This window comes from Zingiber officinale, chromosome 7B (assembly GCF_018446385.1).
Source record: "Zingiber officinale cultivar Zhangliang chromosome 7B, Zo_v1.1, whole genome shotgun sequence".
Lineage (NCBI taxonomy): Eukaryota > Viridiplantae > Streptophyta > Magnoliopsida > Zingiberales > Zingiberaceae > Zingiber > Zingiber officinale.
The window spans coordinates 89,509,439-89,526,762 of NC_055999.1; the positions used below are offsets into that span (position 1 = coordinate 89,509,439).

At 43.8% G+C, this 17,324-nt stretch overlaps 1 protein-coding gene and 1 long non-coding RNA gene across 2 annotated transcripts; both read left to right on the forward strand.

Moving 5' to 3' along the window:
- The first annotated feature begins 463 nt into the window (after positions 1 to 463).
- Positions 464 to 3,439, forward strand: LOC122006223. Its single transcript, XR_006118653.1, has 2 exons — positions 464 to 753; positions 3,168 to 3,439. It is a non-coding gene; the product is annotated as an uncharacterized LOC122006223 (long non-coding RNA).
- LOC122006222 lies at positions 1,319 to 3,011 on the forward strand. Its single transcript, XM_042561642.1, has 2 exons — positions 1,319 to 2,058; positions 2,139 to 3,011. Exons 1-2 carry the CDS (start codon positions 1,534 to 1,536, stop codon positions 2,379 to 2,381), a joined length of 768 nt encoding a protein of 255 aa, XP_042417576.1. The 5' UTR covers positions 1,319 to 1,533; the 3' UTR covers positions 2,382 to 3,011.
- Positions 3,440 to 17,324: the final 13,885 nt, after the last annotated feature.

A 17,324-nucleotide genomic window follows, 5' to 3' on the forward strand; every position in this document is an offset into this window, starting at 1 on the left:
CGTCTTTGTCCGCAGCAGATCAATTTTATATATATATATATATATATAATATTTTTATCACAAGGTAAGGATGCCTTAAGATTAGAGTAGCTCACACCGTTCGAGTACGCGGCCACATGCAGACATTCCTTAATAATTGTGCCCAAACCCTTGGACTTTGCTGGCATGAGATCAGTAAAAATGGAACAAGAAGCCGCTGCAAAAACGGATGTGATGGAACAGGCCGCAGCGAGATGCCCGGAGGTCACGTGACTTTGCGATTGCATCACCAAGGCAAGCACTAAGGGCCTGCTTGGTTAGAGGGAGTTAACCAAAGGAAAGAATATGGGAATCAATTGGTATGTTTGGTGAGTGGGCTTGTTTCCTAAACAGTAAATTTCATATACTAGTCTATGGGTTTTCTCCAATCCCTAGCAAATTGGGGGGAATGAAAAAACACTACTGTTCATTCCTGATCCCGATTTAGCGCGCGTGCTTTCCCTCCATCTGCCCTATTTCTTTTCTTCTCCCGTCCAAATCGCCACAGCTCGTCCCGACCAGTTCTCGCCACAACTCTTCCCTCTCCTCGACGTTGTCCTCACCGTGAATCCGAGTCTTCTCCGTGACGCGTTGGCATTCCTCATCAAGTTCTCGCCATAGCTCTTCCCTTTCCTTGACGTTAGGTTTTTTCCTCGACGTCAACCTCGTCGCGAATCTTCCTTCTCCGTGACCTCTCCGTGACTCTTCCCTCTCCTCGACGCAGTTCCTCGCCAGGTGAGCTATCTTCCTCACCAAGTTCTCGCCATAGCTCTGCCCTTTTTTTTTTTGCGATGTTGATTTTGTTCTGATTTTTGTTCTGCGATCTTGATTTTTTGTTCCCCACAAAACTGAGCAAGTTGCCTTGTCATCTTCCTCACCAAGTTCTAATTTTTGTTCTGCGATCTTGATTTTTTTTCCCCCACAAAACTGAGCAAGTTGCCTTGTCATCTTCCTCACCAAGTTCTGCTATCTTCCTCACCAAGTTCTTCCTTGATTTTTTTTCTGCTATGTTCCTCACCAAGTTCTGATTTTTGTTCTTCTTTCAAGTCATCTTTAGGTATTTTTATTTTTTCTCAATCTTTTCTATCTAGTTGCCTTGTCGTTTATTTTCTTTGTAATATTATGTGAGCATGCAACTAACCAGCTACTGATATGAATGTTGTTCCACACATGCTGCTCAGAATGCATTTGTTTTCCACACATATGAATGTTCTTCCATGTCATCTTTTTTGGCAATTGCAACTTTGTCTTCGATCTTGATCTTTATATGATATGAAGAAGAATGGTTTTAGTAGCTCTTCTTATGAAGAAGAATATGGAAAACAGAACTTGAAACACATGGTTATTTGATTTATAGGGAAGATGCACCTTGAGAGATTTGCTAGCAATATATGATGCCCATGATTTGTTTCTTGTTTTAAAAATGGTAACCAATTTGCTTGTTACTAATGATGCTTGCCCTACCTTCCAATCCAGAAGTTACAATTACTTGCTGGATTTTTTTATGTAGATCAAATGGCTCGGCTTCCTATTACCGAACAACGACGAAAACTAAAGAAACTATTATTGCTTCAACAAACAACCAACAATATGCTGGTCTTGTTATTTGCTCTATATTATGTACTCATTTGTTCATACCTTCGAGATAATGTTCGTCATATCAAAACAAAAGAAGAAAAAAGAGTCAATCGAATGAGATGGATGTGTAGATTGACAATGGATTGTGATTCTGCTTGCATTAGTCAACTTCGCATGGATAGAGCAACCTTTAGGATATTGTGTGATATGGTAGCAAACATTGGAGGACTAAAACCCACTAAGAACACATCCATAGAGGAGGTTGTAGCAATGTTCATATATACCTTGGCTCATCACAAAAAAAGTAGAACAATTAGCCTACTTTTTTACCGTAGTACAGAAACAGTGAGTCGGCAATTTCATCAAGTTCTTAATGCAATTTTAAAATTATATCCTATTTTGCTCAAGAAGCCAGAACCTATTACTCAGGATTGTCAAGATGAGAAGTGGAAATGTTTTCAGGTACTTTTTACATCTAACATCAACTTTAATACATGTTTTTTTTATAATAAGTGTTAATCGTATAATTGTTAACTTTGTAGGGATGCTTAGGAGCGTTAGATGGAACATTAATTAAAGTTACACCTCCTACAGAAGATAAACCTCGTTTTCGCACTAGAAAAGGGTGTATTTCAACTAATGTATTAGGTGTTTGTTGCCCAAACATGCAATTCATATATGTATTACCTGGTTGGGAGGGATCAGCACATGATGGTCGTGTGCTTCGAGATGCGATATCAAGACCGCATGGTCTAAGGGTCCCTCGAGGTACATTTGCGTTGTAATGTATACTATAAATTTTATTTTTATTTTTTAATGTTACTAACAATTTCATTTATATTCAACAATGAAGGTTGTTATTACTTGGTTGACTCTGGATATTGCAATGCAAATGGATTTCTTGTCCCATATCGAGGACAACGATATCACCTAAAAGAATTTGATGGCCATCGACCGGAGACACCAGAGGAATACTTCAACATGAAGCATTCTAAGGCTAGGAATGTTATAGAAAGATGTTTTGGGTTGTTAAAGGGGAGATGGAAGATTCTTGCATCACCATCATTTTTCTCCATTCAAACCCAAATTCGGATTATCATGGCATGTTGTCTTATGCATAATTTGATTCGCAAGTTTATGAGCTTTGATCCACAAGAGTCACTTATAGCAGATGAGGAAGAGGAATCTGATGGGGGAAGTGACAATGAAGAAGTAGAGTATATTACGCAAATTAATCCAAGTAATGAGTGGTCATCATTTAGAAATAATATGGCAACCAATATGTATAACACATGGTCTACTAGACCTAGTGGCAATGTTAGTGATTGAGTTCTATTTTGTAAGAATGTTATAACAATTGCGTGTTCTGATTTTATATATGTATTTGAATGGTACCAGTTCTACTCGACATTATAAGATTCATATATTGGTATATTATGTGGTGTTTTGTTTTATATGTATACTCGACATTATAAGATTTATCCATCAGTCATTACTAATGATTAAAAAAGTTCTTTTATGCCAATATGACATTCATTTCATACCTCTTACACTGTCATCTTTTTTGTTAGGATGACTACAATTACTCCATCAATTGCACGTGGAAGAGGGAAAAACAAACAATATTGGACGGATGAGGAGGTGGAAGTGTTGGTTGACGCTCTCATAGAACTGGCTTCCGATCCTTTATGGAAGGTAGATACTGGTTTTAAAAATGGTTATATGATTCAAATACACAAAATGGTTTTGGGTAAGATTCCAAGTTTCAATAAAGCAGTTATTCCTCATATTGAATCCAAGATCAAATATCTTAAAACCAAGTACAATCCCCTCTCTGAGATGTGTATGCAAAGTGGGTGTCAGTGGGATGACGTGGAGCACAAGATTAATTGTGAAAAGCAATGGTTCGATGAATGGTGTCTGGTAAGTGCTTTGTATGCATCGATCATTTTTTAAGATAGTACTATAGTGATTATTTCTCATAATGGCAGTACATTTTCAAAAATATTATTTTTTATTTTGTACCTCTATTTGTATTCTTTTGTGTAGACTCACCCTAATGCCGCTGGATTGAGGGATTTTAAATTTCCATATTTGCGCAAACTGGACATTGTGTGGGGAAAGGACAGAGCCACGGGACTTAGTGCTGAAGATGTGGTTGACGCAAGCATGGATGCTAATTGGCAAAAGAATTTGAATGTGAGTTCTTCCTCGGACAATGAAGATGAACCTGTTTTGGACATCCTATCACAAGGCTCACCTTCGAGTTCGTCATGTAACAATGGATCGAAAAAGAGAAAAAAACTTTCACCAAGAAGGGAAAGTTTTTACAAGAAAAAGAAAACAGCAACACCCCAACAAACCATTGACTCGAGATTGGACAACTTTACTAATAAGTTTGAGGTCATTTGCGATCAAATGGCAACACAATATGGTACTATTACAAATGCTTTGATTGCAGAGTCCAAGCCAGAATCCATAGGTGGTGAAAAAATGCAGGAGGTTATTGCTGAACTACTTAATATTGGCATATCTCCAATGGATGTTGGTAGGGCTGCTGAAATTTGTTACAATGACCCTGCCAAGGTTGAAGTTATGTTTGCATTGCCAAGCTATTTGCGAAGATCCTATGTGCTTGGATTTATCTATCCATCTTCTATTCCATGAAACATGTGTGGATTCATGTTTTTTTTGTTGATGTTAAATAACTAGGTTATTTTGAATTGCATTCGGTATTTTTGAAGTTGTAATATTGTAGTTAGACGCATGCAATATTGTGTTAACCTAGTTATATTGTATGTCGGTAAAAATATTTTGTAATATTTAGGCATCAGCTAGACCAAAACTTGTATCAATGCTGTAACTTTAGCACTTGCTGATTTAGATTCTGTTTTATTTTGATGAAGTTATTGTTGGCATATATTATGTGTGGAAGTTGTTGTTTGTTCGCTTTCAGATGGTGCAGGAAAGAGAATGAGGGAGCTCTGCTGAGCTGGTAATTGATTGGGGCTGCAATGTCTTTTCCTTGTCTCCAAGATCTGGGAGCTGCTTTTATATCTGGACAGAATGAACATAAACAGATTAGCGCCTGCTCCAAGAAAAATGTCATGTCTTCCTCCTTAGGCTCATCTAGTTTTCCTACTTCACAAAAACAGGTGAAATGCAATGTCCTTATGGCATTGCATTTTCATTTTCATCTAGTTTTATATCCTACTTCATCTAGTTTTATATCTGACATTTGATTTCATTTTCCATCAGGACAACGTTAAAACTCGTCCTGCTTCAATTCTTGAAATGGAAAGTAGTCAGCTTAGCCCAATATCTATTCTAGAGGCTTCATTTTCAAATGACAGTTGCTCAATTGGGAGCCTCAATGCGAGTTCAGGTGCTACAAAATTTATCATTTTTTCTCACTTTGAACTCCTTTGTATATATATATGTTTACTACTCCCATGAACATTGAGATTGAGAGCTAAGACCATATTTCATCTACAATGTGCTTGCTTTCAGTCGGAAAGCTACAGGTTGGTTTGGTGGGAAATTGCAACACACCACAATCAACTGATACAGACGTTGATCTTTTGGATTCAGCAACTTCAGTTGATCTCAGAAGGTCTATTTTAGACAAAATCCAGCATATGAGTCGCATAACTTCAAGTGCCGATGACATTCCTTATGAAGTTGGATTCTCAAACTTTGATTTTTTTGAAGCTAGGCGTTTCATTTCAAATGCAGTGCTGTTGTTCTTATTTTAAGGTTATGATATGATCTTTGTATGCTCTAGGTTTTGAAACTGGTGTCATTTTTGAGGTTATGATAGAAGTTGTCGACGTGCATAATGTTCGAAAATAATTATTTCAAAAATATATATTTCATCTAATGAATAATTTGTATAGGTAACATATACATTTCATGTTGAAAAGTAAATAAAATATAGGTAACATATATATTGATTCTTTCATTAACAAACCAAACACCATCTATGGCAATGGTAATAATTTCCTAATACCAACCAAACAGCACACTTCTATCAATCATATCCATTCCCATTCTCCACTTTATCAATCCCAATGTCATTCCCATTCCGTGGTTCTAACCAAGCAGGCCCTAAATTTCTTAATTAATCGTAGATACTGACCGTAGCTGACATGGAATGAAACTGGAAGCACATCTCAAGAACATTTAGGAGCATGAAATGCTCCGCAGATTCTTCTTGCCTAATTCCTAGAGCACAACAGACATCGATCCCATGCATCATTCTAATCATATTAGGTTTTCAAGAAGATAATAGTATCCTGATCATGTAGCTAGGTTAATTATCTGGCTAGCTTATTCGAATTTACAATACAGAATCTTTTGGGCTATAATATAATTGACCAACTATAAATTAAGGATCTATTCTCAAGAAAATCAAAGTTTCAAAAGCATGAACTAATTAATACTTGGTTCAACCCACATGCACCTGGGAAAATATTATATACCTTGAGTTTTGACCTATTTGAAAACTAATTAAACATTAATACGAAGATTAATAAATTTAGAATTAAAATCTTAGCTAAGATTGCTATAGTCTGCATGAAAAGTGATACGGCTGGTAATGGAGGGACCCAAAAAGAAAGGATGAGAAGGGTCGAGGACATATAGCAGTCAAAAATCAAGGTGACTTGGCAGTCAATAGTCAAGATGACTGGGCAGTCAAAGTCAAGCATATGGGGTAGTCAGAGGCCAGGCAGACTTGTCGATCAAGGGAGCAAAGCAGTAGAAAGACAAAGGAAGGTGACAGGCGGAACACAGGGTACAGGTCGGGATCGTCAGAGCTGTTTAAAGGCAGCTCGATCTACAGGCCTGCGATTCGAAAGCCAGGAAGTACAAAGCACAGGTCGGGATCGGCAGAGCTGTTTAGAGACAGCTCGATCTACATGCCTGCGATTCGAAGGCCATGAAGTACAAAACGCAAGGTACAGGTCGGGATCGGCGGAGCTGTTTAGAGACAACTCGATCTACAGGCCTGCGATTCAAAGGCCAGGAAGTACAAATCACAGGTCGGGATCTGCGGAGCTGTTTAAAGACAGCTCGATCTACAGGCCTGCGATTCGAAGGCCAGGAAGTACAAGGTACAGATCGGGATCGGCGGAGCTGTTTAGAGACAGCTCGATCTACAGGCCTGCGATTCGAAGGCCAGGAAGTACAAATCACAGGTCGGGATCTGCGGAGCTATTTAAAGACAGCTCGATCTACAGGCCAGGAAGTACAAGGTACAGGTCGGGATCGGCGGAGCTGTTTAGAGACAGCTCGATCTACAGGCCTGCGATTCGAAGGCCAGGAAGTACAAAGCACAGGTCGGGATCGGCAGAGCTGTTTAAAGGCAGCTCGATATACAGGCCTACGGTCAAGGGCCAGGAAACACAAAGCCCAGGGTGCAGACCGGGATCGACAGAGCTGTTCAGAGTTAGCCCGATCGGCAGGTGACACTTAGAGGCTGGGTCTGATCGAAGGATGCGAGGCAGGGGCAGGCCACAATAGATCGGATGAGTTAAGCCGTGCGGGAGTCGGAGAATCACAATTGTCCGTCAAGGGGTAATCATTACATACCAACGATATGTGCGAAGGCGGAGGTTTCTAAACGAAAAGATGCCCTCATAACCAATAGCAGCCTGACAGATGTCCTTGATTACAAGACAAAACCCATGTGTAAAGGCGGAGGTTCCTAAACAAGAAGATGCTTTCACAACCCATAGCAGCACGACAGGTGTCCGGGACTACACGACAAAGCCCAGCGTCTAATGCTTTCTGACAGGCTTGCAGGTTCTAGAAGCGAGGCGAGGCATAAAAGGAAGAGGCTTCTTCGTACGCGGGTACGCTCTCTCGTCACTTTTTTTTCCACAACTTTTCACTTTCAGTCGTTTTTGTCTTCTCTCTGCGTTTTCTGGGGAAAAAGGACCTGACTTGAGCGTCGGAGGGCCTGACCTGGGGACTTTTTCCCTGGGTTTTTTGGTCTCTAGCGTGAGGCGGGGGGGATCGTCTGAGTGTGTGCAGGAGCCTGCAGCAGCGTCAGCTGCCCGTGGGAGCCAGATCACCCACGACTTTCCGTCAACAACCAGGCTGTCGCGACCAGCCTTCATCTGACTCAGCTTCCGGACAGGATCAAATTTGGCGCCGTCTGTGGGAAGCACAACAGCCTGATCCGAAGCGTGAAGATGGAGGACTCTTGTCGAAGTTCCAGTAGGAGGATTAATGTTACCATGACTGCGGAGGAGTACGAGCTCTTCAAGGAGGTCAAAAAGCGAGCCGCCTCTAAAAAACAAGGAACAGTTTCACGACCTCGCCTAGCGCCTGAAGCGTCCAAAGAACCAGCTCCTGTCTCCGACAGGGGCTCAAAGAGGAAGCAACCAGAAGAACTCCCTCGTACTTCATTCCGAGAGCCTCGTCGCAACTATCATCAACCTGGACCTCGCGAGCATAGTCCGAAAAAAGAAGAGCCGCAGGCATCGGTGGCGGAAAGCTCTCTACATCCACCCCGGAACGTAGGAAAGGGAAAAGTTATAATCCCTGCCAAAGATCTGCCCGAAGACCCGGATGATAAGGTACCCTTCTCGGCTCAGATCTTGAGGGAAAACCTACCAAGGGGTTATTGAGCCCCAAACATAGGAGAATATGATGGAAGCAAAGATCCGGAAGAGCATCTGCGGAAGTTCAAGAACGCGGCTATGTTGTATCAATATAGCGATGTTGTCAAATGCCGAGTATTCCTACATACCCTGTCGGGTTCGGCACAGAAGTGGTTCGATGGATTACCCCCAGAATCCATCAATCGCTTCTTGGATTTCAAAACGACATTCTTACGTCGTTTCGCCAGCAGTCGTAAGTATCAAAAAATCGACCACTGTCTTTTCGCTCTTAAACAGGGTCCGACCGAGCCTCTGCGAAGCTATATCAATCAGTTCAGTCAGGTGGCCAATGGCGTCCCCTCCGCCACCTCAAAAATACTGATGAGCGTCTTCTCCCACGGGTTGCTAGAAGGGGAATTCTTTAAGGACCTCATCAAAAACCCCGCCCGAAGTTTTGATGATATGGTGGAGAAAGCTTCTTGCTACATCAAAGTGGAGGAAGCTCAGGCAGCTAGGAGGAAGGCCGAAAAGACAGTGGCTCATGGCAACCGACCTGAAAGGAGAGCACCACAGCCAGCTCAGCCTCTTCAGCGCGTTCAACCCAGGCCTACCCCTCAGCCCGCCCAGGGAGTCAGACCAGCTCCGCGAGTTGCTGCCATACACGCGCCCAGGCCTGGACCAAGGGGAGTACCATATTGCACATATCATCGGTCCAGGACGCATGATCTCAGTAACTGCTTCCAATTCGCCCATGACGCTAGGCGAGCTGCAGAGCAGGGCCTGCCCCCCCCGGAGTTAGCGCCCCAAATACAGAGAATGGAGGAAGAACGGGCTGCAGCCGGACGTGCTCGTCAGACCCGGCCCGACCTAGCCGGTCCTTCTAACCAAGCGGGTCCCGTGGAAGACCGAAGAGATATCGGGGAGCTGAAAAACCGGGGTAACGCTGCCGTACGAGAGATCGGCATGATTTCAAGAGGGCCCACTGACGGGGACTCAGGCCGAGCCCGTAAGTCACACGGTCGGCGGTTATATGTGGGAGCTGTGGGGTGCAACCACGAGCAGGCGTCTGGCCCTGTTATTAGCTTTGGGCCACAAGACTTGGAGGGTCTGGAGCTACCCCACGACGATGCTCTCATAATCAAGGTCGTTATTGCTAATAGCCGAGTGGCTCGGGTCTTTGTGGATACCGGGAGCTCGGTCAATATTTTATTTAGAGCTGCGTTCGAGGAGATGCAGATTGATGCCGCCGAGCTCCAACCCGTAACCACTTCTTTATACGGGTTCACAGGTAACGAAGTCAATCCCATGGGTCAGATTAAGCTGACCATATCCATGGGCACTGAGCCACTGGTGCGCACCAGAAGGAGCACCTTTATAGTGGTAGATTCTCCTTCCTCCTACAATGTCATCCTGGGAAGGCTAGCTCTGCATGAGTTCAGGGCTACTGTCTCCACTTTTCACCAGAAGATTAAGTTCCCGGTCGGCGAGCGGGTCGGAGAAGTCAAGGGAGAGCAGAAGGTGTCTCGTAGTTGCTACATTGATATGGTCCGGGTGGAGGCGCGCAAGAGCAGGAGGACTCAGGACGGTGGTGTGCACGCTATCCAAGAGGAGCCTCTGCCTATTGTCGAGGAGTCTATCCCTTGGGAAGAGATCCGGTTGCATACTGACAGAGCAGAGAGCATCACTCGCATTGCTAGTGACTTACCACCGGAGCTTAAGTCGGAGCTAATACAGTGTCTGATCCGCAATAGGGACGTTTTTGCTTGGTCCCCGGAGGAACTGCCCGGAATCAAACCAGAGATAGCTGAGCACAAGCTGCATTTGATACCTGAAGCCAAGCCAGTCAAACAGAAGAAGAGAAATTTCTCTGCCGACCAGAATAAAATTATCCGAGCTGAAGTGGATCAGCTCAAGAAGGCGGGACATGTTCGGGAGGTGCAATTCCCGTCCTGGCTTTCTAACATCGTATTAGTAAAGAAGCCTAACAACAAGTGGAGGGTGTGCATAGACTTCCGCGACCTCAATAAAGTCACCCCCAAAGACTGTTATCCTCTCCCGCGGATCGATCAGATGGTGGATTCAACTGCTGGCTGTGAAAGGATATGCATGATGGACGCTTATCAAGGATATCATCAGATACCCTTAGCCAGGGAGGATCAGGAGAAGGTTAGCTTCATAACGGCTGATGGCACTTTCTGTTATACGGTCATGCCATTCGGACTTAGGAATGCTGGGGCCACCTACCAAAGAATGATGGACAAAATCTTTTGGAGTCAGATCGGGCGGAACGTTGAAGTCTATGTTGATGACATCTTGATCAAGTCCCCCCTGGCGTCCAGTCTAATAAAAGATGTAGAAGAAACCTGTGGGACTCTGAGGCAATATGGTGTAAAGCTGAATCCCCTGAAATGTCTGTTCGGGGCCAAAGGAGGGAAGTTTCTGGGATATCTGGTGACTGAACGAGGGATAGAAGTCAATCCTGAGAAGGTTCAAGCACTCCGAAACATGCAGATCCCTCAGAATCTGAAGGAAACGCAGAAGTTAGTGGGCAGGATAACGGCGCTGTCCAGATTCATCTCCAGATCTGCAGATCGAGCCGCGCCCTTCTTCAAAGTGCTCAGGAAAGCAGCTAAGTTCCAGTGGACGGAAGAGTGCACACAGGCCTTCGAGGAGCTAAAACAATACCTGGAATCTTTACCATCGCTGTTCAAACCTGTTGTTGGAGAACCCCTCTGGGTCTATTTATCAGCCACCCCCGAGGCCGTGGGGGTCGTGCTAGTTAAAGAGCAAGATAATGTACAACGGCCAGGGTATTTTTTCAGCCATCTATTGAAGGGGGCTGAGTCTCGGTATACAGCCCTGGAGAAGTTGGTTTACGGACTTGTTCTCATGGCTCGGCGCCTCCGATCGTATTTTTTGGCGCATCCTATTACCGTCCTGACAAACAGTACAATGGGTCGAGCTCTCACCAAGGTGGAGGTAGCAGGTCAGCTTATCAAATGGGCAACCGAGCTAGGGGAATATGATATACAATATCATCCCCGAACCGCGATCAAGGCCCAGGCTCTGGCGGATTTCTTGACAGAGGTTTATCAAGCGGATTCCGAGGAGGTTTGGAAAGTTTATGTACACGGGTCGGTTACTCATCGTGGAAGTCGTGTAGGTGCACTTCTAATATCTCCGCAGGGAGACATTATACAGCTGGCTGTCCGGCTAAATTTTAGATCTACCAACAATGAGGCAGAATATGAAGCCCTATTAGCAGGTCTGCAAGCAGCTCGGCATGTGAGGGCAAGCCGAGTCGTAATATATTCAGATTCACAGCTAGTAACTCAACAGGTGACCGGACATTTTGAGGTAAACAACGAAAAGATGCAAGTATACAAGGAAGCCTACGAGAAGATGAGTAAAGATTTTAAAGAAGTCACAGTCACTAAGATTCCCAGGGCTGAAAATGAAAGAGCGGATGAATTAGCTAAAATGGCCAGCTCCCTGACCACTTGGGTACTTAACAGATCTATAGCACAGACCTTCCTTATAGCTCAGATAGATCTACAAAATAACCTGGGAGGAGTAATTGATTGGAGGGCGCCCATAATAAATTTCCTCCAGCAAGGAATTGTACCAACCAACTTAGAAGAGGCGCGTATGCTCAGGAGGCAGGCTCATTCTTATGTTATGATTGGAGATCAACTGTACAAAAGGTCATTCTCCATACCTCTGCTCAAGTGCTTGAATATGGAAGAAGAAGATCAGGCCTTGCGGGAGATACATTTGGGGTGCTGTGGCAATCATGCAGACGGAAGAACGCTGGCTCGGAAAGTACTACTGGCCGGGTATTTTTGGCCTACCCTGCAAAGGGATGCGCAGAAGCTGGTGAATACTTGTTTGTCATGCCAAAAGTATCAGAACTTGACGCACCGACCCACAGAGCTGCTGAGAACTTCCATAGTGTCTTGTCCATTTGACCAGTGGGGTATGGATATTGTGGGACCTTTCCCGATGGCTACAGGGCAAAGACGCTTTTTGTTGGTAGCAGTAGATTACTTCTCCAAGTGGGTAGAGGTGGAAGCTCTGGCCAGAATTACTGAAGATGCGGTGATCCAGTTCTTGTGGAAGAATATCTTTTGCAGATTCGGCTTACCTCACAAGTTAGTGTCGGACAATGGCAGACAATTTTAGGGACGCAAGATACAAAATTGGTGCAAGGTGTCGGTGCAGCGGAGGCCGGCAAGAGGGGCGTGAATTGTTGAAAATAAAAAGTAACTATACCCTCCTCGTACTTTCAACTCAGTTAGTGCAATAGTTAACAAAATAATAAAACAGTAAAAGAAAGACACAGAAGAATTAACCTGGTTACAACCAAGGAGGTTGTTAATCCAGGGCAGTAGAAGCGCACTAAAAGAAACTCTCCTTTGCTGAAGGCGGAGAAGCCTTTTACACTTTCAAAAGCTCAGAACTATTGCTAGGAAACACTACAGATTGAATGCTTGAGTTGTTGTTGAATTCCTAGCTCCAGGGGCCTTTATATAGGTCTTGGAAATCCTATCCCGAGGGTCCAAGGCGCCTCCAACAAGGGTCCAAGGCGCCTCCATGGGAGTCAACGGATAAAACTTTATCCGCGCGTAGAACGGTCACTTTGACTGGTTGAAGGCGCCTCCAGCCTGGCTGAAGGCGCCTTCAACCTGGTTGAAGGCGCCTTCAAGCTGGAGGTGCCTCCAGTCAAGTTGGAGGCGCCTCCAAGCTGGCAGCTCAGCTCCTTTGACTTCGTTTCTAGCTTGTTGCGACTTCTCATGCTCCGATCTTTTGGGTGATTGTGGCCAACCGAAATAGCGCTCATCCGAACCCAATTTCCGGCCTTCCTCGAGCAGCCTTCCGTCCCGGCTTAACGTCCCTCGAACGCCGCGCACGCTCTTCACGCCCACCGGAGTACTCTTCCGCAGCTCTCTCGTCCTTCGGATGCACCGAGCCCGTCGGCTCCCTTCCTGTGCCGTCCTTCTCGCTAGCTACGTCTTCCGCTCGACTTCCTGTGTTCCTAAGCTACTGCACACTCAAACACAGGGATCAAATACAACGCAGGACCTAACCAACTTGGTTGATCACATCAAAACTACCACGGGGTCCAACAATCTCCCCCTTTTTGATGTGCATCAACCTAAGTTCAATTTAAGGACAACATAGACATAAATAGTAATTTTAAAAGTAAATTACTAGACTAACAGGTTAAGTACAATTTTGCAATAAATAAAATTGCAACACCTTTTTAAAAAAATTTGCAATAAGTAAACATTTAAAATTTTTCTCCCCCTTGTTTAACTTCCCCTTGAACTTGTACCTTTCTCTCCCCCTTTGATCACAGTAAAAATGGGGTAAAAAAAAATAACTTAAGTTAAGTGAAATGTATAGAATTTTAAAAAAAATAAGTCAAAACGAATTTTTCGAAAAAAAAAATTCTAAGTCAAATTTTTGAATTTTCAGAAAAAAAATTTTCTAAGTCAATATGAATTTAAAAAAATTCTAAGTCAAAGCGAATTTTTCCAAAAAAAAAAAAATCTAAGTCAAATTTTTGAATTTTCAGAAAAAATTTTCTAAGTCAATATGAATTTAAAAAAAATTCTAAGTCAAAAAGAATTTTTTCAAAAAAAAAAATTCTAAGTCAAATTTTTGAATTTTCAGAAAAAAATTTCTATGTTAATATGAATTTTTCAAAAAATTTCTAAGTCAAAATGAATTTTTCGAATTTTCACAATCTGACTTTTTAGAATTTTAAAAAGATTTAAAAACTTTTAAAGCATTATTTAATTCTAGTTTAATGCTTTTTCAGAAAGCTAATTAAACATTTTTTTCAATATTTTAGCTTCCAGGTCGTGGCGAGGCACTAGGCCTTCTTAGTTATTGGAGCAACAACCACTTCCTTAGACAAAGCTTTCATAAAGAATTTCAATATTTAATTTTCTCACTGTAAGCTTTTAATTTTTGAAAGATTAATTAAGTACAGATTTTGGAACCCAGTAGAGGTTCCTTCCTACAGGATTATTCAAAAATCTAGGGGGTACATAGTTTCTTGGTATTTTCCTAAGTTGCCCTTGTTGCTTCCTTATATACCAATTTAATTTACCATAAATTCTAATTTTTGACTTTGGAAATTTCTTTAAGCATGCATCATTTTTCAATTTTTCAATTTCTAATTTTAAATTTTCATTTTCTAATTTTAAATTTTCATTTTCTTTTTCTAAGTTATCTAATTCTCTAGAAAGAGCTTTAATAAATCTAAAAGATTGATTTGGGGTTATGTTGCGTACCTTACTTACCTAATCCGGTGACGCTCCCCCTTCATTAGTGCTTTCTTCTTCTGAGGTTGCTCCCCCTTCATCTATGCTCATTTCTGAGCTAGACGTTTCTTCTAGCTGATGGTCGGCCATCAGTGCTAATCCCGAGAATTCTTCGACTTCGGATTCGGAGGACGATGAGTCATCCCACGTGGCCTTTAGGTTGTGTTTGGGTCGAGCTGGCTTCTTGTATTTTGACTTTTCTCTTTCTTTCTCATTTCTTTTTAGTTTTGGGCAGTCATCTTTGATGTGCCCCTCTTCGTTGCAATTGTAGCAGCGAACCGTCCTCTTCTTTCGATGATGCCTCTGCGATTTAAATTTATTAGTACTAAAAAACTTATTGAAGCGTCTTACCAGTAGTGCCGCTTCGGATTCGTTGGCTGAGGCTTCGGAGTCAGAACTGTTCAACTTTGCCTTTAAGGCAATGTTCTGACTTGTCTTCTCTGCTCCGTTGGGTTCTGAAACTCGAGATTCGTGAAGTTCAAAAGTGGAAAATAATTGTTCTAAAATAGTTACCTCGAGGTCCTTAGAGATGTAATACGCATCTACTAAGGAGGCCCACTCCGGAGTTCTCGGGAAGGCATTGAGCGCATATCGGATGGAATCCCGGTTGGTTACCTCTTCTCCAAGGTTCGTTAGTTGCGTTATCAGCTCCTTGATTCTCGCTTGGAGTTGCGCTACCTTCTCGCCTTGGTTCATCCGGAGGTTCGTTAACTGATTCCGGAGGATGTCGCGCTTCGCTAGCTTCGCTTCGGAAGTACCTTCGTGTAGCTCCAGGAATTTTTCCCAGAGATCTTTCGTTGAGTCGTAGCTTCCGATCCGATTTACTTCTTGTGGTGGCAGCACACTGAGCAGGTGGAACTCTGCCTTTCCATTGGCGACGAAATCGGCTTGCTCCTTCTTGCTCCATGTGTTTTCTTCTTTGTCTTTCGGCGCTGCAAAACCATATTTCATTGTAATAAGAATATCAAAATCCGTTTTAAAAAATGCCTCCATTTTGCGCTTCCATGTGGCGAAGTCTCCGTCGAACTTCGGGGGATGGATGTTCGCTACGACCATCGTCTTGATCGTAGTGCTTCAGTTGGCGGTTAGTCCTACGAGGCGATCGAGCTCGGATACCACTTGCCGGTTGCGGAGGCCGTGAAGAGGGAGGTGGTGCTTGAAAATAAAAATAACTATACCCTCCTCGTACTTTCAACTCGGTTAGTGCAATAGTTAACAAAATAATAAAGCAGTAAAAGAAAGACACGGAAGAATTAACTTGGTTACAACCAGGAGGTTGTTAATCCAGATGGAAGCGCACTAAAAGAAACTCTCCTTTCTTTGAAGGCGGAGAAGCCTTTACACTTTCAGCTCGGAACTATTGCTAGGAAACACTACAGATTGAATGCTTGAGTTGTTGTTGAATTCCTAGCTCCGGGGCCTTTATATAGGTCACGAAATCCTATCCGAGGCTCAAGGCGCCTCAGCGAGGTCAGGCGCCTCCATGGGAGTCGGCGGATAAAACTTTATTGAAGCGCCTCAACTGGTTGAGGCGCCTCAACCAGTGAGGCGCCTCGTCTGTGAGGCGCCTCAATCAAGTTGAGGCGCCTCAGGCTGTTTCCAGCTCCTTTCGACTTCGCTTTAGCTTCAGATGCTCCGATCTTTTGGGTGATTGTGGCCAACCGAATAGGGCTCACCCGAACCCAATTCCGGCCTTCTCCTCGAGTAGCGTCCCTCGAACGCCGCGCACGCTCTTCACGCCCACCGGAGTACTCTTCCGCAGCTCTCTCGTCCTTCGGACGCACCGAGCCCGTCGGCTCCCTTCCCGTGCCGTCCTTCTCGCTAGCTGCGTCTTCCGCTCGACTTCCTGTGTTCCTAAGCTCCTGCACACTCAGACACAGGGATCAAATACAACGCAAGACCTAACCAACTTGGTTGATCACATCAAAACTACCACGAGGTCCAACACAAGGGGTTCGGCATAACTCAGGCCTTTACTTCGGTGGCTCATCCTCAAAGCAACGGCCAGACAGAGGTAGTCAATCGAGAAATAGTGCGAGGGCTCAAAGTCAAGCTGGATCACACGAGAGGCAATTGGGTGGACGAGCTGCCAAGCATTTTGTGAACTTATCGTACGACACCCCGAGAAAGTACAAGTCTGACACCTTTCCATTTAGTATATGGCAATTAAACAGTGGTACCTCTGGAGGTCGGGATACCATCCGTCAGAAGAATGATGTATGACGAAGGGAACGCAGAACGACGGCTGGCCGAACTAGATTTCGTCAGCGAAATCCGCGAACAAACAGCCGCCAGGTTGGAAGCCTATAGACAGAGGATGAGACAAAACTATAATAGAAGGGTGATCCCCCGATTCTTCGGAGAAGGAGACCTAATCTGGAAGCAGGTGAAACCCTTAGGGGAAGTGACAAAGTTGGCGCCTCAATGGGACGGACCATACAAAGTTATCAAGAAATTGACATCAGGGGCATATTATTTGCAGGATGCTCAAGGAAGGAAGCTAGACCGACCTTGGAGTGCTAACTACCTACGACCCTATCGAGTTTGAGGGGTGTTGACTCTGTTAGTGTAAGCCAGGTCAGGCGAAGGGCCTGGAGACAGTAGGATAGTCAAGCAAAAACTCAAAGATACGTATGTACATGTAATCTCATCAATTTAAGCAGTTGGTACAGATCATTTAAAAGGGGCAAAGATCTCATCCGGAAAGCCTTGAATGATCTTGTCTTGATCCAAGAAACCTGCGGGAGGGATGGAGTTCAAGAAGTTCTGCGCGTGAAGTCGTCGGATA

Bases quoted from the DNA above. Each gene is read 5' to 3' on its own strand.
- LOC122006222 (XM_042561642.1), top strand. From the start codon at position 1,534: ATGGCTCGGCTTCCTATTACCGAACAACGACGAAAACTAAAGAAACTA. The intron at 2,059-2,138 runs GTACTTTTTACA...TTAACTTTGTAG, and splicing joins AGAAGTGGAAATGTTTTCAG to GGATGCTTAGGAGCGTTAGA.